Raw genomic sequence first — 26036 nt, 5'->3', positions numbered from 1 at the left:
ATTTACCATTTATCATTTGTTACAAATGGTATGAACATTTGTTTGTAACTTATAAGTTGTAACTTTCAACTTTGTTATCTCAAGTATCTAGCTCCTCAGCTACAGAGAGGAACTAGTCCACCTATAGCTTCATTCACTCTGTTAAGAGGAACAAAATTACCTCTAAGAGAGCAGAGAAGTTGGTTGTTGTACATGGTTACTTGCGGCTCAAAGATCGCAAGACACACGAGTACAAGGAGAGCCCTACAGCACAATGGGATGTGGAGCCAGAGGATCCAACTCAGATTGATGAGGATGACGATGTAGCAGAATCCAATGTAGGGCTAGTTGGTGTTCCTTTAGAGGATCAAGATCTTAACCACGAAGAGTCTAGTAGTTCCAGTGATGAGGACTTCGGTATAGGAGATGATTAGAGAGCACTTGAGATGATTCCATTCTCATTATTGACATTTTATCATTTTGTTGATTGTACTTACTTTGATATGGCTATGATACATTACTATTATTTCACTATTTAATGCTATTCGGCTCATTGTCATCATGAGCATCTTTATGATATATGATATTTCATAGAATCATATTTGAACAATGAATTTTGAATCTTGCATCTTGAACTAAGTCAATTTGTTAAATGGTCATTGGTAATGGTTATGAAGTTTTGTGAATCGCATTTCAATTTTCTCTATTCATTGTATTCAACTATATTTGGTATGTTAATGTTATATAATATATTGAAGTATCATTTCATAATTAGCATTTTCAGTCACATATATATATATATATACTATGCAACCCCCTTCCCCCGACTCCCCCCCCACTGCCATCCCCTCGCCGCCCCCAAATTGAAGCCCTTTTTTTTCGGGCACCCGAAACTCGTTCTGACGTCTCCCCGCACCACTACATCCCCGCGCTAGGGTAACACTGGTTGCAAACAAGAATCTTATTATTTAAGACCACAAAAATGCCTCTAAGAAGATGAAATGATAAAACAAGTTTACAAGTTCGTGTGTAGAATTATTATCAATTGACAAGGCACAAAATGCGGCGTATGTTGCAAAAGAGAATTTTATCATCCAAGATGCAGAAGTACCTCTAAGAAGTCAATGATTATAGGGGTTTACAAGTTCATGTATAGAATTATTTATTATTATTAATTGACAAGGTGTGAAAGGCAGTACTCCACATTGGTAGCCTGTGTTAACTGATTTGCAATTGAGATTTTATAAACAACTTAACCAACAGGATAAGGGAACTCTTCATAATTATCAGCTTCTCCTAAAATGCTTCAAGATCATTCATTCATTGTCAACACCTTCAAGATTGTTCATACTTCACATCTGGTCAATGCCTTCAACTTCAATGTTATTCATGCCTTGTCAATGCCCTTAAGATTTCCATGCATTATCAACAAAACAGCTTAGCATGCATTGTCAACAGTACAGTTTGTGTAGAACTGTCCCATACAACTAAGTGGAGAACCAGATATTAGATATCTTTTTTGAACAGTCATAGACATACAACCTCTAAAGCTATGGATTAGTCCTTAAGAGTTATGACTCCAGAAACCTTGTGGTGCCCAAGGATTTTTTTATTTGATTTTGTTTGAAATCTGTCGAATCAACTAGTTTTTTAATGTCTACTGGCCATTATATTATGGTTTTTCCTGATTCAAAGTTCACTTCAAGTTTTTTAATTTTTGTTTATTAATATTTATTTTATTAAATTTTAATATATCTAAAAGCTTTGCTTGATGACACAACACATCCCCTTGTATACCATATAATGAGAAATGACATCCCTGCCTGCATTCACACCTCTCTAGATGCCCTTGAAATTATTGTTACACAAGTATGTTTTTAAACCAACATTAACGTGCACCAGCCCTTGGCTTTCCAAGCATTTTCCATTCTTAAGAAGTGTCTTTAAATCAGTATTAACATGGACAAGCCCAAGGTTTCCAAGCACTTGCCAAAGTAAGAGTCCCACTAATTAATCCACCTAATTGCTTTTAATCAAATCTTACAGAAAATGCAATATCAAGCTTAGATAAAGGATGCAGTTATGAATATATTGTTGTTAATCATGGTGCAACAATGATATTGTCAGTGAAGCTCAAAATGCCAATTGATATAACAGTACACCATAGGAAGGCTCATTATCTCTTATCTTCAGTGATATAAAATGTCTCTGAAGTTCTAAACATATTAAAAATATGAAGCATTAACAATTAATTTACTTTATAAAATATTTAACACAAACCAAGAAGGCTAAACTTATCTCTATTAACAACTCTTGATGGGATACCAACCTTCCATCTTGCTTCTGAAGATAACTTCCATCCATTGGGCAGGGTTGTTGTTCACAGCAATCCGCACAAGGATGATTATCTTCCTCACAACTTGAATGACGAAAATGTTTCTTGTCGGAAGGAATATTTACCACAGACTCAGTAACCTCAATGAGATGTTGAATCACATCACATTGATCACTGTTCAAGCATCGGGATCTTCGTAATTCAACTTGCAGTTTCTCACTCTCTCTCTTAAGAGCCTCCTCAAATCCCAAGTCAGGATACCTATGGGAGAGTGATTTCTGCAACATTGAGGGGTTCATTATTGAAGATTCTGGATTCAGGATTGCTTGATGAACTTCCTCCTCCTCTTCATCAAGGGTGTATTCCCGCTGGTCCTTCTCAATAGCTTGCAATCGTTCCTGTCAACAGAAAGTTTACTGGTCAGCACGGGATTAAGTTTATTACTATTGCTCTGTAAATGGATTAAGATTTTTTTTCAGATTTTTCAACTTTATATCCACTTATCTGAAAATGCCAAGGTTGCACAGAGATGGGGGTACTTGGGTCCTTTGACCATGGGTACAGGTATTTTTTCAAAATAGGAGATGGAAGTACTTCAGGTACATCAATTTTTTATATATATACTTTCATATGATTTAGAAAATCTAAAAATATGACATTGAGTTTTCAAAACAAGAACAGTGATAAAGTTTAATGTCAAAAATTAACTTTCAAGATTAAGTACACAAATTCAAATGTCAGACAATTGTTGTATCAAAGTTTCAAACTGATTAGCAACTACATATTGAAATAAGCTTGATAAACAGAAAGCTGATACACAAACAAACAAATAAAACAGAAATCAGAAATCTTAATCAAGGTCCTTCACCATGATGCTCTCCACTGAGTACCTGGCACTTTGGTACGTGTGTCAGTACCCGGCACATGTCCTAGTGATATGGGTATGAGTACCCATGCAACTATGGAAAATCAAAACACAAATCCAATTTGATTAAACAAAATGCATGTACAGATGAAAACATTGAAAAGTGATCAAAATTGTAAATAAGTGGCCATACCACGCATTTTGCGAAATACTAACATGTTGCAAACTTTTCTCACATAATCACATTGTGATCAATCACAGAACTGCTTATAATATTGGTTCTTAAAACACTACAGTATGGAATCACTGAGCAAGCTATCAATATTACAGGAACACGGGTCATAAGAAACATTATATTATTGACTTCCACATCAAAATGCGCTTTGACTATTTTTAGCAAAATCTGAATACAGAAGCTGTAACTGATATTAGACATATTTGCAGATGGTGAGATTGTAACAGAGACAAACACAATAAAAACAATTTTTAGGAAGCGATCCCAAAGAACTGCCAGTGTGCTAAAATAAAATCTGGCAAAAAAGCAAGAAGACAAAATTGATTTGGCGCAATGTAAGTGGTCTCATAACAGCATACTGAGTCATGAAACACAACTAAAGAATAAATGTGAGATAAATACTGGCAGACATATATGCGAAGACAGTTAAATGAAGCCATTGTAGATAAAAAAATACTTAATACATACACACACAGTGCAGCCATATGTGGGAGCCCAAAATATGTCAATAGATTTATCAATAAAGATAGTAGCGATTAATACATACATACATACACACACACACACACACACCACAGCCATATGTGAGAACTCAAAATATGTCAATGAATTTATCAACAAAGATAGTAGTGAGCATTCTCTGTTTACAGAAATCACTAAACATTAACCAAATAAAGTAACTCTTTCCTTATGCCATATTGAGAGTTACCAGACACTAATAACTTGTTTAAATATATGATTCAAAGATAACTGCTTACTTTTCACCCTCAAAAAAGATTTATCCTTTAAGGCAAACCTAGAGTTAACCAACCGTAGACATTGGACCAAAAAATTTGCAGTCATGATGCCAACTCTTGGTGCAAAATGACGAAACTCTGAATATATAAACGCAACAAGATTTTAAAAAGTCAAATTTAAGCATCTCCTTTGTAATCTCCACTCTTGAGCTCCAACCATATTCCCCCTGCTAGGAAGTGGTAATAAAAAGTAATGGCTTGGCTCATTTTTCCAGCACATTCTTTCATCTTTTATCATTCTCATCACTCTAGTTCAAACATGAAATCATTCTCATCACTCTAGTTCAAACATGAAAGTGCAACATTGGGTTTGTATAAAGAAAGTTATTTACATACACAAGAATTTCCTCTTTTTGACCCAAAGTTCACATTTTCCTTCAGCTCCGCCATTCCCATTGCTAGAAAATGGGATTAAAAGCTCGTGGTTTTGCTCATTTATCCAACACAATCTTTCTTCTTTTAACATTTTTATCTCTTTAATTCAAAGATGAAAGATGAAAGGGCACCAATGGTGCATATAGAGCCAATTTTTTATATACATACGTCTTTCCTCTTTTTGACTATAAATTATACATTTTTTATCAAGACCATGCCCTTCTGCTTTGATGCAATCTTTTCATATTTGGTGGAGACACAACCAAAGACCAAAATGAACACACAGGAAAAGGGAAATATTATTATCAATGAAAAATGCCCTATGGGCTTACAATAGTATGATTCTGGAGAAAGAAATCCTCCACACAGTACCTTCTCTCTAACTACACTAAGAACTGCCTTTACAATGCCAAAAATGTTCTTAAATAGACCCCAATTCTTTTAGAGTTAGGAATACATTCTAGAATACACCAGTTGGCACCCACTGCCAAAACAGAAGGTTCCAGAAGTCACGTTAGAAGTCGGTGTAAAATTAGAAGAATCCAAAAACAGTAGTCCAACTTTTGGGAGGCATAACTTTTGAACCGGGACTCCGATTGACAAACCGTTTCCATTTCCAGAAAGCTCTCGGAGCACTCTACAACCCTATGGACCAGCTTCGCTCGTCCCCCATTTTTTGGCCCGTATGAGGCTATTTAGTGCCCCAAATCTGACCTTGAAGCACTCTTAGGAGGTCTCCAGGAAACTTAAAACTGCAATAACTTTCTAACCATAAAGTCTTTTGACCTGATTCTTTTTCTGGAGCGCTTTAAATTACAAGTATAAGCATCCCTCCAAATTACACCCTCTAACTCATCATAATTTTGGCTCTATTACAAAATAACCCATTTTCTGCATTTACACATATCCCAAGGTGCTTTAAAACTCTAACCCAGAAAACTAATAGTGGAACTGTGAGAGTTGGAACCTTTATTTGACCCAAATGGGTATCCAGAAATAAAAACACATTAAATAGAAACTATCTCTAAGCATATTTTTGGGTGATACAGGATTGCCCTTACACCACTGGATGCTCCTGCATCAATATTCGCTATATTTCCACAGAGAGAAAGGAACAAGTATAGACAATCTTGGCCAACCTTCTGCCCACAGTTTACTACTACATCTCCCAAAATATTCCCTAGCCTCCTAATAAATTGGTGTGAGATCTTGATATTCCCTGATGCCATTCAACCGCATGTAAAATAATACAATATGTGATGTTAAAGTTAACAAAACCAATAGTCAAAACTATCATAATTTGCATCCCCTGTTCAAACTTGTAAATGTGGTTTCTCTTAAGGTGAATTTAACTTCATTTCAGCATTTTTTTTAATACATGCAAATAATTACATAGCCTTTTTAGAATGTATTTGCTTTTAGAATATTTAAAAAGGCAAAAACAATGATATTCGGCAAATTAAAGTAATTTTGTGAAATACACCATCTTAAGTAGTAAAACATCTCCTCTCAAAATATCTAGTTCTAAATAGGAAAAGGAAAAAAGCATTTTGTTTTAGGCTTCATCTTATCATGAATCTTCTTTCCATTCTATCCGTACATTATGCATCTAGGATATCTGTAAGAAATCAAGTGAGAGAAAAATAGGAAAGCATTGCAATATTGCTCTCTTAAAAGGTTGGAAAAGGATTTGTTGAAGCTAAAAAGTTGGATTTGTGCAAAAATTGCTTGGCTTGTTTTCTGTTTAAAGATTTGCCAACTTTCCTTCCAAAGTTATTGATGCATAGTAATTGTTGTTGGTTTGCTTGGGCTATATGTTTGCTTGAATGTAAGATTAGAAAGAAATTTCTTTGTTTTGGGTAGATATTAGCCATAGTTCTTAAATTTTGGCAAATGCAATTTGGTACCCAATCTGTTGGAAATCAAATGAATGCATATTTAAAATGCTAGGTAGATTTGGAACAAAGGAGTATAGTTAGAAGCTTCATGATTGAAAGCTTTTCTATTTTTTGGGAAAAGTGAAGATTTGTTCCTAAACTTTGAAAAAATCTTGTAAAATTGATGTATCAGGAAAAGGTCGATGCCCTTGAAATTAGATCAAGAAGGGGTGTTTGGAATATTAAAATTGTGTTTTTTTATGAAAAATTAAAGGTAGTTGACCTTGTCAATGAGAAACCTAAACTAGCTACATATTCCTTGCTTGTTAAGAACTGTATTCTACCTTGTGAAAGAGAAACCTTTGTGTAATGTTCTCTTAATTGTAGCCAATGTGTGAGAGATTAGCATGTGTATGATTTGCACCCTGGTAACAGTCTCTTAGTTCACAAGGGCAAGCAAAGGGGTGGGCAAAAGAGGGACCTAATGGTAGAAGAGTGGCCATTAGGTCCCACGTAGTTGAGTGGTGTTGACCACATTAGGGATTGCACATTGAATTATGGCATAGTATCATGAAGTTCATCCAAAAATTCTTGACTTTGTAGTTCCATTACATGTTATATTTGAGAAATTTGTAATTCTGAGTTAGTTTATATTTGCAATTTTGGATCATTATTACACTGTGATTTGTTTCGTCCATGTTTGGAATCCATATACAACTTTGTAATCGTGTAATAATTTTCTTTTGACTTGAGATTGTACCTTGTATCATTATTTGAGTCATAATTGTGTGACATATAGGCCATGTGTACTTTTGCTGGGAAGTGATTTATAGATATTGCTTATGTTATATTATGACATTGGATAAATTTGAGTTCTTTGATGGATGGCTATCTTTATTGGTTGTTATGTTAGCAAAATTAAGCTTGGTCCAATGTTTGCATTACTGTCATGGTTTATGCATGTGTACTAAAGAAATTCACCTAAATTGAGCGATCATCTTTTGTGAAATTTAGAACCTTAAATATGATACTTAGATATATATAGTCTTATGGGGAGACTCATCTCCCCCCCTAGGAGACACATCTCGGAGACGAAGACGCATCTCGGAGACGAAGACGCATCCAAAGACTTTTTGCGTCTCCAAAGACCTCAAAAAAGGTTGGAGAAAAGTCTCCTAGGGTCTCTGAATCCAAAAAGTGAAGTCTCCTCGGAGTCTCCTTATAAAATAAAATGTAATATATAATATTACATTATTTTATGTATTTTGGCCCTTATTTTAATGTTTTTGAATGCAAAAATTAAAACCAATGACAATTTAAATGATTTAATCCCTTAAATCATTTTATTATTTTATTTAATAGCTTAAAAAATATTAGAAGCACTTTTAATTTATTTTTTTAATTTAAGAATCCAACTCATCCAGCAATAATTAGAAATATTTAAAATTTTATTTAGATAAGAACATGAAATCCAACATGGAGAGTGATGATTTTTTGGAAAGCATGATAATTGAAGATCTTGAGAATAGTATAATCATCATACTAGGTACTAGATAGATTTCTGATTTTTGTTCACACTATTAAGTTTTTTCATTTTCGTTCGCATATCAGCGATTTAGCATCAAACTATATTTTTTTGAATTAAAAATTTGAATATATAATGATGATCTCAGTGACTATTGATCTAATATGATGATGATTATATGTGATATTAAGAAATTAGATATGACTATGAGATAACGTAATGTGATTTATGTGAGTTTTGAACTCTTTGACTCTACATTAATATGACATTACTATTAGTATTTACTTTAGTCTTTTATTTTTACAGTTTACTATTTTGTATTTTCTATTAGACTCTTTAAACTATTTAAAAAAATTGCCGTCTCCAAGTACCTATCTCCTATTTTTGAAAAATAGTCGTACCGGTACCAGTACTAGTACCAAAGACCTCCAAGTCTGCCCGTCTCCCAATGACCTTGGATATATTGAAATTATTTGTTTCAAACCATTCACTAACAGCAAAAAATTATAGAAAACAAAGGCATGCTTTGTATTAGCCTTTCCATGTTGATTGACTTAGTTATGAACCTATTTTAAATTTTTGGGTTATTATTCAAGTTTTTTGGTCTTGAAACATAGGCCTAGGTGTCTTTTTTATTGTTAGGCTTGTGAATCTATTGGCAACCTTGGTGTTGAGATTTTTGTCTCTAGGAACCCTATTGTCCAGTTTTGGCCCTATGCATTGTTCAAAACCTAGGTTGCCAATTTGAGTATGGGTTCGAAGAACCGGTTCACAAGTACGTTGAAATTTTGAATGGGATTTGGGTTTGTTAGTACAAAAACATGTAAAATGTAGGGAGGGGTGGTCCTTTTATTCAAGCACATTCTAGTAACTATCGACTCGAGGGGGGCACCCAAGAAAGGATCGAAACTTACCACATAGAATTGTAGGGGAATAATCTAATAATAGGGCACCCAATATTATTGTAATGAGGGCAACTAGAATTATCATCCCGTAACCTCGGAAAACAAGAGCCCATAGCCCTACGACTTATTATAAGGGGGTTGGGGGGGGAGGGGGGGTAGCCCTACTATTCTAAGGGGGCCCTCCCACCCAGAGTAAGCTAGCTATATCGAGGAAAAACGCAATCTATATCAGGGTGGGGTGACTATATAAAGTCGATAGTCAGCCCCCTATCCCTATCTATATATGGGGATGGGGATGGGGATGGAGCACCCTATATCCATATATGGCGCCCCTATATGTGTGCGTAAAGTTTAAAGGCATGAATTAAGATTATTATGCCACATAGTCATAAAAACAACAAAAACACTATACACTTGTAATCATAGCATCATATCTATTATCAACATCAAATTATTAAAATAATAGTGAGTTCAAGTATCATTATTTTGACTTTTAACAATCAAAACATTATACTAAGTTTCAAATTTCAATCATCTAATGAATTTCCTAAATCTTTTTCTTTTTCTTCTTCATCAAAGGCAGTAGTTGATTCATAAATAGTACCAATGCCAATGGGATTAGTTACACTAGTAACATTCTCACTTTCCCTGTCCTCTAATGCTTATTACTTTTTCATTGTACAGAGAACTTGTTTGTTTGTAATTAACGTCCTACTTTAAAAATATTACAAAAGTAGCTTGCAACTCCCTTCATCTATTCAAGATATTTTTAAATGTTTAAAATATGATTTATCACTATAGAGAGCTTCTAATTAATCACACAAGGGTCATTATCAGCAATTGGATATAAAAAATTCAATGGAAAAAATCTTGAGGGCCAATTTAATTTGATATACTAAATATTTGAACTTCAGCAAATTTTGTTTTGCAATGTTAAAGATCTTATTCAAATTATGTAATAATTGTTTTCTACACTAAATTATAGAATGTTTCACAATGGGACTCTATGTCCAAGTGTGCCTAAGTTTGCCCTAGGTTCAACCTTCAGGAACCAACTTGCTCGTGTCTAAACCCAAGTGGAATCCACAGGAGAATTGGAACCAAGACCAAGGATTGGCTCAAAATTTGCCTGGTCTATTGGGCCAAGGGGAGAACAGGGTAACTATTGTCACAAAAGTTTGCACCCTTGTCCAAAGTTTTTACCTAAGGACAACCTTGTGAAACATGGAAACAACCTCCAAGCTGCGGGACTTGAACTGTGAGGTTGAGTCTCCGGAGAAGGCTGGCTTCCTTTACTATCAGGATGCACCTAGCTACACTTGGAGAGGAAAAGGGAGAAGTAATGCATGAAAAGCAAATCTACCTAATCTAACCTAAGGGGGGATGCACCAAAATAGAGTGTTCAAACCAATCTCTACCCATACGTGCACACTTGTACTATTATGACATCAAAGATATACAGATTTAGACTTGTTCAAATCCAACAATCACATGCAGATCAAACAACCAAAATGAATAACACAAGAAAGAAGAAAGTTCACTTATATATCATTCATAGGTCAAAAGAGATACAATCATGCAAATTGCAAATAGCAACAAAACATTGAAGAGAGGCAAATAGATCTTACACAATCATCAATGGTTGAAGGAGATAAAGCAAAATGTCATTAGGTCCAGAGGCAAAGGGTATTTACAGTGAACTTGTAGAGCAATATCAGAGAAATAGAGAAGCGTCGACCATAAGAAAGAATTTCTACTTTGCTTTTATAGTTCAAACATAACAAAGATATTTCTCACTAAAGTTACTCTACAACCACTGCAATTAAGTGCTCAGAGAACAAACACAGCGAGCCAAACAATAGATCTGATTTGGTACACTTGCAGAGGCATGAAAATCATGAAATCCTGACTTGGAAGAAACCCTGAAGTGAAAGAAACAGCGTCAATCAATGCTAGAACCCTCAAAATGGACACTCAGGCGATGGAAGGAATGCCTCTGCATCGTTTCTAGCACAGCAATAACTCAGGAGTGCTTAAGGTGGACCGTGGAGATCAGATTGCGCAAGAAAACCACCCTTTGTTTTTTGGCTTGCCAAATCATCGCAATCAATGGTCAAACAGGTTCAACAACCAAAGACACATGGACCAATAATATTATTTCATTTCACCACCCCGTAAGGTCTTCACAAGTTTGACCACCATATCGCCTTGAATGTGCCACCCTTCAGAATTTAACCGCAATGGCTTACAACACCATTAACCCTAACTGCGATGTGACTGTGTTGTTACCTTCAAACTAGGCCCGTCATATATACGTGTCAACCTCTTGCTTTGTCACATGAAATAATTACCTTGCATCTTTGCAAAGCGACAAAGCAAGAACCATGGATCATATCACATCTGACAGCTCCGAAGATACGCCAATCTTGTCAGTGCATCGACCAGTGGAAACATGACCCCATGCCAGCTCATCTAACACTTATCCACTTCACCCACAGCCCATAAGAGGAACAAGACCCACCTGCCACATGTCAATCACTCACTTTCTCACATAATTTAAAGTCCTCGCATCTTGAGAAAGCAAGAAAGTGGCAACCCTCGGATGATCTTGATCTAAAGGCAAAAAATTGAATCGACTAATGATTGCACTGACCAAGGAAACAAGCCCGTGGAGCTACGTGGCAACATGTCGCTTTGTCATTATGACAAAAAAAACTGCAGTTTCTAACAGTGACAAAGTGACAACCCTCGATCCATCTGCATCGAACGGTAGATGAAACACGTGCCCGCGGAAAGTTTAAAATGCGAAATTACTTAGGAAAAGATATAACCTAAGGTCATAAATATTATTTTGTGTGCCCTAATGTTTGAATTATTAAATATGTGAACGTTACTGAGTTTAAATTCAAATATTTCCATTTTGGCGTGAGGGTGAAAATAGCCAACAGTAACTTAGTTCAAAACCCACATGTTTTAAAAAAAGGCCATTTCACTAGAAAAAGGGGCAATCCTAGGATACCAAGGCGATTTGACTAGTAAAAGGAATGATCATACTCAAAATAGGCAATCCAAATGTAGGGAGTAGTTGTCGATGTTTTTTGAGAAAATTCCTAGTAGGAACATTACACAATATTGCAGTTTCACTCAATAAAGTTATACCATGTTCCCTTTCTAAAAATAACACTTACTATTTTATAGTGGACTCAATTATTCAAAAATAGTAAATCACGAACAAACAGGGAAAGTTTGCTTTGCAAAAATAAAATTGATCAAATCATATTCAATGGCAAATGCTAAATATTGTTCAAAATACTCGACATGCCAGATGGTGGCCCCTGTTAAGTGAAGAGAACCTTTAATTGTTTAAAGGTTGTTTGATGTAGAAGACAAAGTTGGACAAGTCATAATTTGGGAAAAGAACATTAGAAGGTTGTAGACAAATGACAGAAGGGGTTACAAACTTAGGATGCAAGCATCTTGTATTTTGGGTTTGAATATATATTTGGATTTTGGCTTGCATTTGACATTCATTTTATCTTTTCATTGAATAAGCTATTCCTTCAAAGGTCAATAAACCAATGAAGGTGAATCTAGAAGGCTAGTAAACCAGGGAGATCTGAGGACCAAAGTCAGTAGTCCAGAGAATCTCCAAGGGCAATCTCATCCAGAGATTGTATTTGAGCTAGAAGGCTTTGCAGTTAATCTTGTTCTTTAAGAGTTTGGAGTGTATAGTTTAGGATTGTGAGTTTCAGTTTGTATTGGTGTTTATGATAGCATACATCACTGTTGTTGGAGTGTTATTTCATGCATTTCGATGATAAAAATGAGTGTGAAGAGTTTGGCAAGTTTGTTTGAAATTAAAATTGTTTCCTTATATGTGTATGAGCTCCTACTTTGGAGTGTTGTTTGATGTAGTTTGAAGCAGACATTAATGGTTGTTATCTGATATATTTAGCTGCAAACTACATATTTTCTAAATTGCTATATTGATAGGCACGATGGCATTACGCCCCTTCATTCTATTATGTTTTTAGGTTTTCCAATGAACTTTTCGGTAATACCTGATTTCATTAATATTCTTATTTTGCAATTCTTAAGTTCAAAATAGAAATAGTTCCAAATCTAACCAGAATTACAGAAAGGTCTATTACAAGTTATGTTTTGTTTATATGTTAAGTGATTAACTACGTTGTGTGTTAGCCACAACACCCAATTCATTTTTTACACATTTAAATTTTAATCATTACACTGATAAAATTCGTTATTATTCTTATTTTGCAAATCTAAAGTTCAAAGTAGAAATAGTTTCAAATCTGCCAAAAATTGCAGAAAGGGTTATTACAAGTTATGTTTTGTTTATATGTTGAATGATAACTATGTTGTATGTTATCCAAAACAATTAATGATTTTTACACGTTTAGAAATCCACAACATTAAATGATTTTTACACGTTAAAAAAATTTGCTTCCTTTCACATCTTCTTTTCTTCTCTTGCATAAGCCGATTTTCCAAATACCAGCCAATGTTCTCACAATGCTCTTCTAATATCCCTGAACAATGTTGAAGGTCTCTTTGGTCCCAAAAACAAAAGGTGATTATAACTGGGTTAAGACCACACATCATGTTTTCTATATAGCAGAGAAAGAAAGAGTTCAAAAACAAACTTCTATTTAATTATGATGCAGCTTAAGTTAAACAGAGAGAGAGAGAGAGAAAGAAAGAGTAATATGTCAAGGCAAACTTATATGTGCACTGACATTTATCTTCATAGTGTTGCAATTACATGGCAACAAGATAGGAAACTGAAAAGTGCAAATGGAATTCAATTACAAGAGTTTAAAACAGGAGAAACCCAACAAATTAAGACACTAAAATACTCACTAAATCATGGAAATTGAAAAAAATGGTAATGACTCAATAAGGGCACAATGCAGCTCAATAAAGGCACAATGTAGTGTTCAAGTCACAACATTGTTGTGGTGACCTTCAAAGTTCCAACTCCTACTAGGCTACTGAGCTTAGAGACCATGTGCCCTCACTAGGTGGTTGTGTCCACACACTATGGACCTTCATTGGGTCATTGAACTCATGGGTTTGACCAAGGTGATGATGCTCTAGGAATGGTGGCCCCTCCTTGAACAAGATTTTTCTAAGATTCCTTTAACAATATTGTTCAGGCCTCCTCATTCTTGACAACATGAACTGATTATAACTGAGTTTAAGGCTGCAACTCATGTTTTCTATAATAATAGAGCAAGAAAGACTTCAAATACAATTTTTTGTATCATTAAATGCAGCTCATGATCCAGAGAGAGAGAGACAGTAATACGTCAAGACAAACTTTATCCATGCAATAATATTTATCATGGTGTTATACATACATGATAAAAGACAGCAAACTAAATGTCCAAATGGAATTCAATTACATGGGTTTAAAACAGGAAAACACAACACATTGAGACACTAAAATACTCATTAAAACATGGAATTAGAAAAAGAAGAAACAAGTAATGAGCCAATAAGGGCACAGTATAGTAGTCAATTCACCACACTGTCGTGATCTCACATGCTATGGGCCTTCGCTGAGCTAGTGAGTTCATAGGTCTTAGCAAGGTGATAATGCCTTGGGAACTGAGGCTTCCCAGTAGTCACCTAAGCGATAAAGCCATTGGGAAGATATCCCTGCTCAAACCAGGCTAAAAACTTAAGTTTCCCAAACCAAATTTAAAAAATTGTAATGTTTTTTCATGCCAAATAGAATGAGTAGAAAGACAAACAAAGTTGAAACTTTAAATAAGACAAATAATACAGAATGTTACCAATTACTCTCAAAATCTCCTAAGGTAGCAATTTTCAAGCCTTGTGATGCATATTGTCATAGACCCAAAACTCATATACAAAACATTATTGGAGAATACAACATTCAAATAACCTTTAAGGCAGCCATGACAAGATATGTCAATGTCCCTATGACTTGAACCATTTTCTCCAAACTAGCATGGTCACAGCCATCCATGATCTCATTCAAGTTATCCAAATATTCTTCATCAAAAGTAGGTTCCTCATTGGCTGCAATCCATTCCAAATTAGGATCAATCTCATCTAGATCAACTGGTTGATCATGCTCAACTGTGCCCGAGAATAGCCCTAGATTGATGACCACATAATGTCTGTTTTGATGTTTATGACCACCCATGGAAGTCTGAAAAATTATTCACCTACCACCTGAAAGTGGAAATTTGAATTTTGAGGGATTTTTTGGGGTAAAAAACTGTCACAATAAAAAAAACCTACCTAGTCATTAATGTCTTAAACAAATCTTTTCAAAATTTCCCCTTTTTCAAACAGTTTTACCCAATTTGACCCGTATTGACTGTTTCGCAGAATAACCCAAGCAAAATGGTTTTTCTGACACAGGAAAGGTAGAATGTGCCAGGTATCCACATTTAGCTGTAGATTTTCCTAGGTTTTCCTACATGGATATTTTATCATAAAATTAACTTGTATCCAAAATTGATTAAACACCCTTATCAAGATATCACACTAGTTTTATTATCTAACATGAATAACAAAACAGGTAAGTAGATATGTGGGACCTTAATTAATGAAAGATCTCACAATATTAACCAAATTGCAGTGCATGCAGCATTGTCTCTAGTAACTCTACATCCGTATACAGAAAGGACTTTGGAAACAACATTGTTACTGGGTGTACTTGATATAAGATACCTAGAAACCTATACTAGATTGGTACAAGAAATGATTTAACACTGATATCCAGGCTCGTTTCAAAAATGGTGAATGGTTAAGCAAACAAAGTCGGGGCAGTCTACACAGCATTGTGTATACAGTATAATAGATTCGAAACTGAATACAGAATGGAACCTCCAATGTACATATTGATGCCCAGTGTATACAGTCACTACGCATGACCACGATGGCCATGCTGATTGCAGGAAGATTGATCATCTGCAATTCAAGTAACAATGCAAACACTCAAAACGAATAGCTCAGATATTAGCAACGCTGACAGTCTGCATGGAGCAATTTGCCTATCAGTTTGTTGTTTTGGCTTCGTAAATACTAAATAGATTAAATACTACCCTTGAAGACATTTGTAAGGATTCCAAACATATAATAATATACTAGGACAAGAAATAGTTGTTCTGAATTTGATTACTCATGGTATAATTGATACAGATATCCATATTCTCAAAAGAAGGCTCAAGTAATTTCAAAAAAATATTGAACATATTAGACACTAGTTTGACTTGAAATACCATTGACTATAAACATGCATATCTAAGACAACTAAACCATTAATTTTCGTCGAGATGCCAAAACCCTGGCAATGAAGCCAGCTGGTTAAATAAGCAAAACAGAACACAGAATGGTTGCTGTCCAGAGCTCCAGTAGCAAGTCTATTTACTTTAATCTTCTCTTTGTTTTACAGCTCCAAGGCAAAAGTTCAAATCTGGAGAGGGCAGGGTGAACAGACCTCTTGGTCTAAAGCACAAATAGGTGCGCTAGAGGCCTTGCATGCACAGATGCATAGGTAATAAGGATCTTTAACATAAATTTCCCTTCCCTTTTCTAAACCCAACCATTATTTTCCGAAACGTGCAGTAAAACACCAGGATGCCATAAATGCTCATGTGACAGAACCATGAAACTGAATCTCTTGTTATAGCTTTAGCCAACATAATTAAAGCAACATGTCGCTCAGATACGGCTTGTATCGGCATGATGGCACAACTACTATGTGTGTGAAGAAACAGTACTTAGATGTTAAGGGCACCTAAATTATGCGCCACACTCGATCAGAAATTTCTGATTAAACAGTAGGGAAGACCAGAAGACTATCTGGCACCAAAAAAAAAATCTCGCGTAGGAAGTCCACCAACTGTCTATCATTTCATCAATAAACACTGATTAATATAATAAATCAAATTGGCAAGCGTACGAGAGAGACTACAAGCTGTGCCTGACCTACGGATAATATTGTCCCTCGCACACTGTATTTAGGGTCCCAGATTTTAAAAAGACATCCGTCGATTTTGTTCGGTTTGGCACATACCAAACTATAGCGGTTCCCTTAAGGCAGGATTAGAATATTTAAAACACGTTCAAAAGTAAGAAAAACGGTATGCATAAGCCACCTACTATGTAGCATTCCGTCAACTATAGTCCCCGAAGCAGTTGGATTTAAAAAGTCCCCGTTCAAAAGGTTCAACGTAGTTACGCACTGTTCATTGATTGTATTTTTGTTAAAATATCCAAAAGGTCAATAATGGCCTCGATCGCACGAACAGATTGATGATAATAATCCACTCAATAGGGCCCCACCACGTAGAAAACCATCGGAGGATATGACGGCGGGGACCCGCTTGCAAGATTTAACTGTGTAACAACATTGCGCAAATTGTTCATTTGTATGGAATTCAAAGAAAGGGAGCTTTCACCGACATTATGATGGAGTAATATAATTTTACAGTACGGACAGTTAAACAGAATGAAATGATTAGGACTAAGGCAGAACGTATGCCAGTTCGTTTATCCATTCTTCCTCGGAAACCAACATTATATATTCCATCGGACATTGACTGTAATAAGATTTATCTAAGAGAAAAAATGCATATTTGTATGGATCTTTAGCATCAGAATGCATAAACATGCGGCTGCTGAGCATTAAAAAAATGCAAGACACCAAATATGGCGGTCCATAATAGCCCCCTCCGTATGTTGTCTGTTGCGAAAATATGTAATGGTAAAAGCGGCCATTCACCTAACGTGTGTCAGCGGTGACAGTTCCATTTCAGAGAAACGGTTGGTCGTATTCGGTCCCATTCAAGATTTGTATGGATTGCCTTTCTCACAGAAGTCTTTGTTGGGAAGAATTATTACTTAGCTCGACAGTTGCTCAAAGCTGTCACATTGACTAACAAACCCCAATCCAGTGGGTACCTAAATCCAGTCATTCAACCCAACCACAGAAAGATCAAGTATCTACTACTCGCCAGGTTATGGGAGCATCGAAAGGCCCTAAACACCACACACTAGAAAAGGAGCAGTGCAAATCAAATTTAATTATATAGAACAACATCTGCACTGTTTCATGGGTACAAATAGTCTTCTTGAAAGAATACTGAAATAGAATGTGATATAATTGTCCAGTAAGACAACGGATGTGAGTGCTGGCTATCACAGCTAACAGTAGACAAGAGGCGGAGGTCCAGAGACTTCAAGAAATATAATTGTTGAGTTTTTGTTTGTCTGATTTTCCCTATAACAAAACCTTCCCAAAAATCCATTAAGCCTTATTGCATTTCTCCAAATCAACAAATCTCTCAAGATATCCAGAGGATCTAGGAGGATTTGAAGCAACTGTAACGTTAAGGCATATAACGTCCTTCCATACAATTTTCTAAAATAAAGGACCTGAATAGAACGCCATATAATAATAATGCATTCCCACTCCTGCTAATGGAGCACCGCATATACTGTTTGACCTTGTAAAAGGAAATTTTCAAAAATGAATGACGTAAGCTAATAGGAAAGTTGGGTTATAGAAAATGACCTTGACTCTGTAATTGTCGACGAGGCTGATAAGAGGAATTAGCTTCAAATATCTATCAATTTCCACCTGCGCTGCCTTGAACTGGAACACAATATTCCACCCCATTGCCAGCAAATACAGATAGCTCCTATTCTGGCAACTATCCACGAGAATATAAGACCTCCTGAGCGCATCTTCAAGCTGTTCCAGAGGCTCTCTGGTTTCAGGATATTTCTTCAACTCGGTAATCTTAAGTTGTTCCAGCAGATTCCCAATAAGCTTTAGGTGCTGAGCAAATTGACGGCAATTCTTTTTATGCATCCGTGCATTGCTGGCCGCCTTCACGATCAAGGCAATCAGTCTGACAGCGTCGAGCCCTGTCAACTGTGCAACGTTGGCCAGATCCCCCATATGGTCCCATGGAATTCCTGCCCTCATCACTCAAATCCTTTCCAAACAATCACACCGCCTGCTTTGTAACAGATCCTCAACAATACAGAATTAATAATAATTAAACGCCCTGAATCTCTGTTACGCTTCATTAAATGGTTCCTGATCTGGTCAAAATACTCTGTAGAACAAAACTCTTCTTTACAATCACTGTAGAATGCTCTGCCAAATGTGACCAAACAACCCTGAAATGTAAACTACACTCACCTCAAATTACTGCAAAAACAACTAATCCATTCCGATCCTCTGCGCCTTAGCAATGGGTATGTATGTTAAAGCTCGAGCGCGTATGGGAACCCGCAGACAGCGCCTCTTCTCAGCTACAGCAAATTTCGTGAAATGCTGCCAAACTCAGTAAGATTTCTGTAATGAAGCTGAATATACACAAATTTATGCAAATGAACAAACCCCTAATGCATTCACGACCCAAGCATTGTTAAATGCGAAAGGCGCCAGGCAACGGGGACCTCGGAAGGAATTTTCCTTTACTTTCCTGCCTCAACTAATCCTCCCATCCCCTGCACGTATATAAATAGTATCAAACAAATATAAAGACAAGTCAAATAGGCAAGGCTACACTATAATTGAGAGCTACTTGCTTACATCATTTTTAATCAGGAACAGTAAAATATCTATAGCTTAAATAAAAAGCCGCTTACACAAGCTCAGATTTGAAAAAAGTAAGATGCTCAACACAAAACAAGAAATGATCTATATATGTTAAGTATGCAGGAGCTATATAACAAATGACCAATTCTTCATTACGGAATGCCTAGTTAGTACTAAAATTTCTTTCAAAAATTTGGCACAGATTTGGCACCATTTTATCATTTTATCGAAACATCTTGAAGCACTAGCAAACATCGACGAGCTTCCGAAAACACCGTAAAATGTGCTTTAATAAATTTCCATGGCTCAAATAAAAAGCCGCTCACGCAAGCTCGGATTTGAGAAAAGTAAGATGCTCAACACAAAACCAGACATGATCCATGCATATTTTATACAGGAGCAGCAAAACAGTGGAACAATTCTTTATTGCAGAATGTCCAGCTATTACTGAATTTCTTTTAAAATTTCGACACAGATTTATCCAAAAGCCTTAACCCAAACAATTTTTTCTCAATTTTCTAAATATCTCAAACTAGACATCAATGAGCTTTCTGAAATCGCCGGAAAAAGAACTCAAATAAAAATTCCATTCAAAGGAAAATCTAACCTTATAAGCAACAATGTCCTAAACCTCATCCGCTTTTATCCCCGAGCCCATACACTAACGAGCCTAATTAAGACCATTACAGCACTCTACCACAAATTGCACATATCAAGCCATTCTATATATCTACTACAAACTGGTCTCATCAAACCATTCTGCTTCACAAATAACTTGCACCGTACAATCTCTCATTATTTAAACAGAAGCCCACAAAATTTCCAAGTGCAGAAGCTTAGATTCACAGCGAAAATTCAAAAAAAAAGGAGAACAAAACATAAATCCAGTGCTAAAAACTGCTTCCCGGTTCACATTACATACAATGTGCTCAAACTTAACGGGAATCAAAACAGCAAACTACCTCTTCGTTAAGCTGCAAGACGCCTTCCGTTTGCTTCCTCCCTTTCGCTATGCTCACATTGCACCACTGTTTATATTTCCCGTAATGCTTTGAAATGCGGTTTTCTTTATGTTTTCCTGCACAGGCTGTATGTAGTACGCTCGCTCATTTTCTTCCGGACTCAAAGCCTTTATAAAATATGTCATATTCACTGTCGGAAATCCATCAACGCCTCGGTAAAAGGCTTTGTGGCAGTCCACCGACGTGAATTGTAGAATAATGTTTAACATGGTTGGTACATTTTTATTCGGCTATTTAATTATAGATTATCCCTCTATTTTTATTAGTTAAGAATGTCTTTCATAATTAATCTAATTTAATTAGTAATATGGTGCATCTGGACAGGCTAATCTCAAGACAAAATGTACGAAAAGTCAGATTCACTTCACAAAAACGTAGTGATTTTTTTCTTTATTTTTCTAAATTTTTTGTTGTTTTCGACTACAAACAATACAGGTCATGAAGATCAAATGCTGAGATCTTCTAAAAATTTCATGATGTTTTCGATTTTTAAAGAATTGATCAACTGTTCAATTTGTAGGGAGGATAGCGGCATCCCCTGGTTACTCTCATGTAAAATAGTATTATCATATATATTTTACAAACATAAATATGTCAATTTGTATTTTTACACACCTCTCATTTTGTAGGGATAATAGGCAAAGTGATAGAGGAGCACTAGTTCTTGCTCGTAATCTAATTATTAGATGAAAACATTGTGAATTATATGCAAATTTGTATTTTTGCTAATATTCCAATTACCATTCCCTCTTTACTCCAATTTTCGAAGTGATTGCATAGTACAACAACAACAATTATTAGTCTCTGACAAACTTTGAAGTGGTCATTTTCAGACCCTTATAGACATTGCAACCTCTTAACATTCCAAAAATTAAAAAGTAGTTATAAACAATTAAGTTACATATAAAAGTGACAGTTAAAAATTAATATCATTTAAAATTAACTTTGATGACTACTCAACCACTTGACCTCTAAAGAATCACCCTAATTTAAATCTCATAAATCTATACTCTTCTATTCTTTAATCTTAAACTAAATTATTAAAACAACCTTCACCAAATACACCATCCTTTTGTCACTAAGCTTTATTCCCATTTCTTTTTACATGGCTTATAAACTAAGCTGCTTGATAAGAGATCCATACATTTTCCCTTGTGACCGCCACTAAGAACTTGGAACCTTTTCCAAAATGTGGACAACATGTGATCCCTTTTAACTTTAGTTGTGAATGAAGTAGGTGGGGCATAAATAAGATAATTGTAATGAATAATGAATGGGAGGGTTTTGTTTTTTTGTGTTGGGTGCTACAAACTTAGCACTTATGTCTTGTCTCTCTTCTCCATGTGGTGGGGAAAGCTATATATATAGATACACCAAGTGGAGAAGGTATACAATTAACAATTAACAAATATGTGTACGTGAGTGACAAAGCATGGTAGGATTGAATGATGGAGGAAGTATCTAGAAGAAGAGAGACTTTGCCTATACTACAAGTCATGGCAACTAAAGGTGAATGGTCAACTTCTTGTGTTTAGAGTGTGTTAGACGCCAAGCAATATGGGGAGTAAGGAAATCCCTTTTATGTAATATTTGTAAGGGTAATTTTTCTTTTCAAAAATATTTGTTTACCAAGTTGTAAGGGTAATTTTTTTCTTTTATAAACAAAATTGTTACCAAATTATTAGAATTGGGGGTTGCAAGACCATTTTAAGGAATATAGGAAATTAAGGAGTATAAATAGATCAAATATTATGCAATGTTCGAGACGAGGTATTCATTTCTTATTTTTAGTATAAATCAATTTACTTGTTGCATTGGATCTAAATCATATGTAATTTTACAATAGATATTTATTTTATTTTTATTTTTTTTAGTATCGATCAATTTACTTCTAATATTGCATCTAAATCATATGTAATTTTACAATTATGTGTTATTGATCTCTTTTTATTCATTGTTTTAGTTTTGAAGCTTATTTTATTATAAAAAATAAAGTAATTCATCTTTGTTAATTTGTATTTATGTATTTTTATTGTATTTAATTGGGCCACTATAAAACTCAAGGAAAGTTTATTTCTTTTTCTTTTTTAATTATTTTAGTGATTTATAGATTGGGAGTTTAAATTATAGTACATGTAGGACCTTGGAAATTTTGAAAGTAAATGTGTACAAGTAAAGAAATCAAATAGTGTCAAAATTTGAGACAAAGTACATTAATGATGGTTTATTTGTAATTTCAATATAAATTACATGTAGTATCACATCAATCATGCTTTCAAAGCATATATAATTTCAAAGTTAAATGACATTCACCTTCTTCTCATTTCATATTTATATTTTGTACACTTATTATGATATTAAAACTTTTACAATTTTTTAATCTTTGTTAATGTGTATTTATGTATATGCATTGTATTTGATTGGGCCTAGATTAACTTAGGGAAACTTCATTCTCATTTGTATTTTTATAAACCTATTGGATCCTACACCATCTTATGTTTTTACTTATAGTTTATACTTTCATTATTTTAGGTTTTTCAAATTTGCATTTTTTTCTTATTGCATTGTCTTACAAATCTCGCAAGTTATTGTGTCTTTTATTCATATTAATCTTATTTTTAGGTTATTAAGTTATTAAGCTTTTATTATTTGTTATCTTTTCTATACACCCTAACCATATTAGAGTAAATTTTATTGACCATCTTTATGATTTTAGCATTTATTCGAGGATTATAACTCTTGCAATTCTAATTAATTTTTTAAAAAAATTGTGAATATGTGTATACATTATATTTGATTGGGCATAAATTGAGCTTATGAAGAGTTCATTCCCTTTGCACTTTTGTGAACCCTATAATGCCACATCACCTTAGGGTTTAAATTTACAACTTATATCTTCATTATTTCAATTTTCATGAATTTGCATTTTACTTAATTTTTTTTTTCAATCTTGCAATATTTTTGTGTGCCTTTTACTTATATAGATCTTCTTTTTAGGTTTAAAAGCTTCATTATTAGTTATCTCGTGTATAAACCCTACTTACCTACTATTTTGCCATTAGGGTCTCACTACTTACTACCTAATTTGAGATGCAAATGACATTTTTCTATTTCAAATTTTGATAGTAGTTTGCTAAGATTTATTCTATTAGCTTTTCTTTATGCGATTAATTTATCGTAATAATAAAAATTTACTAAGAATTGTTCAATAAGCCCTAGCATGGTTGCCTAAACCAACATAAATTAGGTTTTTTTGACTACTCATAGTAAGAATAACTAATATTATGATCATGTTGTTTATTTATAAAAGAATTCACAAATGAGCTTGTTGGTTAGGTGAATATTAAAAATCCAACATGACTAGGTGTTATTATTCACAATGTATGTCATTGGAGATTTTACAAGTTGATAGTAATAAGATTGATTTAACCTCTACCATTGATCTACCCTCCACTAGTATTCCCTTCATCACCACTACTCACATCATAATGTTGTCCATACTTATACTAGTGTAGACCATATATTTTATACTTTATCTACCTTTCATCCCCCTTATCTTGTATCCCTTAGTTATATCCCTCCTAAGATAGTCACATCCATTGTGATATATTTAAAGTTATGCCTAACTCATCTAGTAGATCTTGTTAGGCTCAAAGAAGGCAAGCACAAGTGGGGGGTGGGATCAGTCATAATAATTAAGAGCAAAAAAAACTCTCAAACATAAACTAATTTGAATAATAAACCATGAATTCAAGATCCCTAATACATAACATGAGAACAAAATGTGCACATACATCCAGAGGCTTATAGTTGAATTAGTAAGGCACGCTTCTCACATACAATCTTAACTTGGCCCTTAGTCATGTTCACCAATCTCATTAGAATAGTTACATCAAGATGGACAAGCAATCCATTACAACGAAACATACCAACAATATCTCTTATGCCAATACAATTCCAATGAAGCACAATATCACTTTACTTATTGACATGGGGAGGAACAAAGATTCGATAACCACATGTGGAATAAGCTCAACTTAAAACCTTTAATGCTACCCTACTCAAAGATGCATACAAAAGTTATACATAACTTAATGAAACCACAAAGAACACAAGGTCAAATGTTTCATATTCATAGGTATGATTATTTCACTTCACAGGTAAAGAAACCACAACATGCCCAGTTGTGAGGCCTTATGGGTTATGACCTTATTACAAAATAAGAATTTACAGTCTCAGAGCCTCATCTCACGTCCTCTATCATCTATCCTCTACTAGAATCATACTAAAATCATGTCTCTCTCTCTTTTCCTACATCTAACCAAGCTTCTTTTATAGCTAGCTAAGCCACAAGTCGACTAGTCAAGCATTTAATTACAATATAGGTCTAGACATGGAAGAATGACTAAAATCCACGCAAAGGAAAACATAAAATCATGCACACTTAGAGGTAGGTCCACACGTGTGTTAGGAGTGGGCTCTCAACTACGCAAGATGTCACGTAATCAATGAAAACTATGCCAGATGAAATAACATGCTTTGCTGGATGAAAATAGAAGGAAATAGGGACCACAAAAAATGTCATAGAACTCAAGCAAAAAAGAATATAAGAACTCGCACACTTAGGGCAAGGATCAAGGATAGGTCCTCAACATGGTAACAACTATGCACAACATGAAAACAAAAGCAACAATGACTACTTCACAAACAACAGACTTTTCTCAAGGACTCAAGATGCTTTTGCATCAGATAATAAACCATGAATGCAAGATCCCTGACACATAACACAAGAACAAAATGTGCACATACATCCAGAGGCTTACAGTTGGATTAGTAAGGCACACTTCCCACATACAATCTTAAATACAACCCTTAGTCATGTTCATTGATCTCATTAGAATAGTTACATCAAGATGGACAAGCAACCTATTATACCCAAACAAACCAACAACATCTCTTATGCCAATACAGTTCCAATGAAGTACAATATCACTTTTCTTATACAAATCTTGCACACATATTCCTTTTCCTTTCATCATATACTCACAATTACAAATTAATCTCACATTTATACCAATTACCAAAAATAAAAAAGAGTAACCACTAGGTGTAGTAGTTGACCTAGCATTACAAAAGATATAACAATTATTCTCAATCACCTATGCAATCCAAAATAAGTCAATTATAACTTAGATAGGACCCTAAGCTTCAATTGCAAACATGCTATGCCATTGCCAATATAGAACCCACCATCAGAACATGTCAATTCATTAGATCGATCAAGACCTAAATGAAGAAACATCTACATGCTGGCAAAATAGTGATTCCAATTTTCCTTAACTAATTCAAACCACTAGCACTATCATCACACGATACAAGAACACAAAAAAGTGACATGAATATCATCAAAAACCATCATAACATCTCTAACACGAAATCCAAAATTATCTTTAGCACCAAACATCAAGAACACTGAATAGTCCAACTTAGTCAAATCACAAGATAA

The 26036-nt window shown here is 34.8% G+C and overlaps 1 protein-coding gene across 8 annotated transcripts in view; it reads right to left on the bottom strand.

The window, feature by feature from the left end:
- Positions 1–20616, bottom strand: part of LOC149549490 (protein MID1-COMPLEMENTING ACTIVITY 1-like) — a 54546-nt gene extending 33930 nt beyond the window's left edge. For 2 of the 8 annotated variants that reach the window (XM_089792859.1, XM_089792865.1), the window contains exons 1-4: positions 20471–20606; positions 19107–19417; positions 18471–18918; positions 2309–2712 (exon numbers count right to left, since the gene is read on the bottom strand). In XM_089792859.1, the coding sequence (XP_089648985.1) occupies positions 2309–2712; positions 18471–18887 (821 nt within the window). In that variant the 5' untranslated portion in view covers positions 18888–18918; positions 19107–19417; positions 20471–20606. Of the gene's footprint in view, positions 1–2308; positions 2713–18470; positions 19418–20115; positions 20401–20470 lie in introns of those variants that run through there. The other 6 variants (XM_089792864.1, XM_089792860.1, XM_089792861.1 and 3 more) reach the window with 6 other exon arrangements.
- Positions 20617–26036: the final 5420 nt, after the last annotated feature.

The sequence above is a fragment of the Cupressus sempervirens genome, chromosome 7 (genome assembly GCF_028749045.1).
Source record: "Cupressus sempervirens isolate cs-2001-9-10 chromosome 7, ASM2874904v1, whole genome shotgun sequence".
Classification (NCBI taxonomy): domain Eukaryota; kingdom Viridiplantae; phylum Streptophyta; class Pinopsida; order Cupressales; family Cupressaceae; genus Cupressus; species Cupressus sempervirens.
Note: the sequence above shows the minus strand (reverse complement) of the source record. Positions and strands in the feature narration are given on the sequence as shown.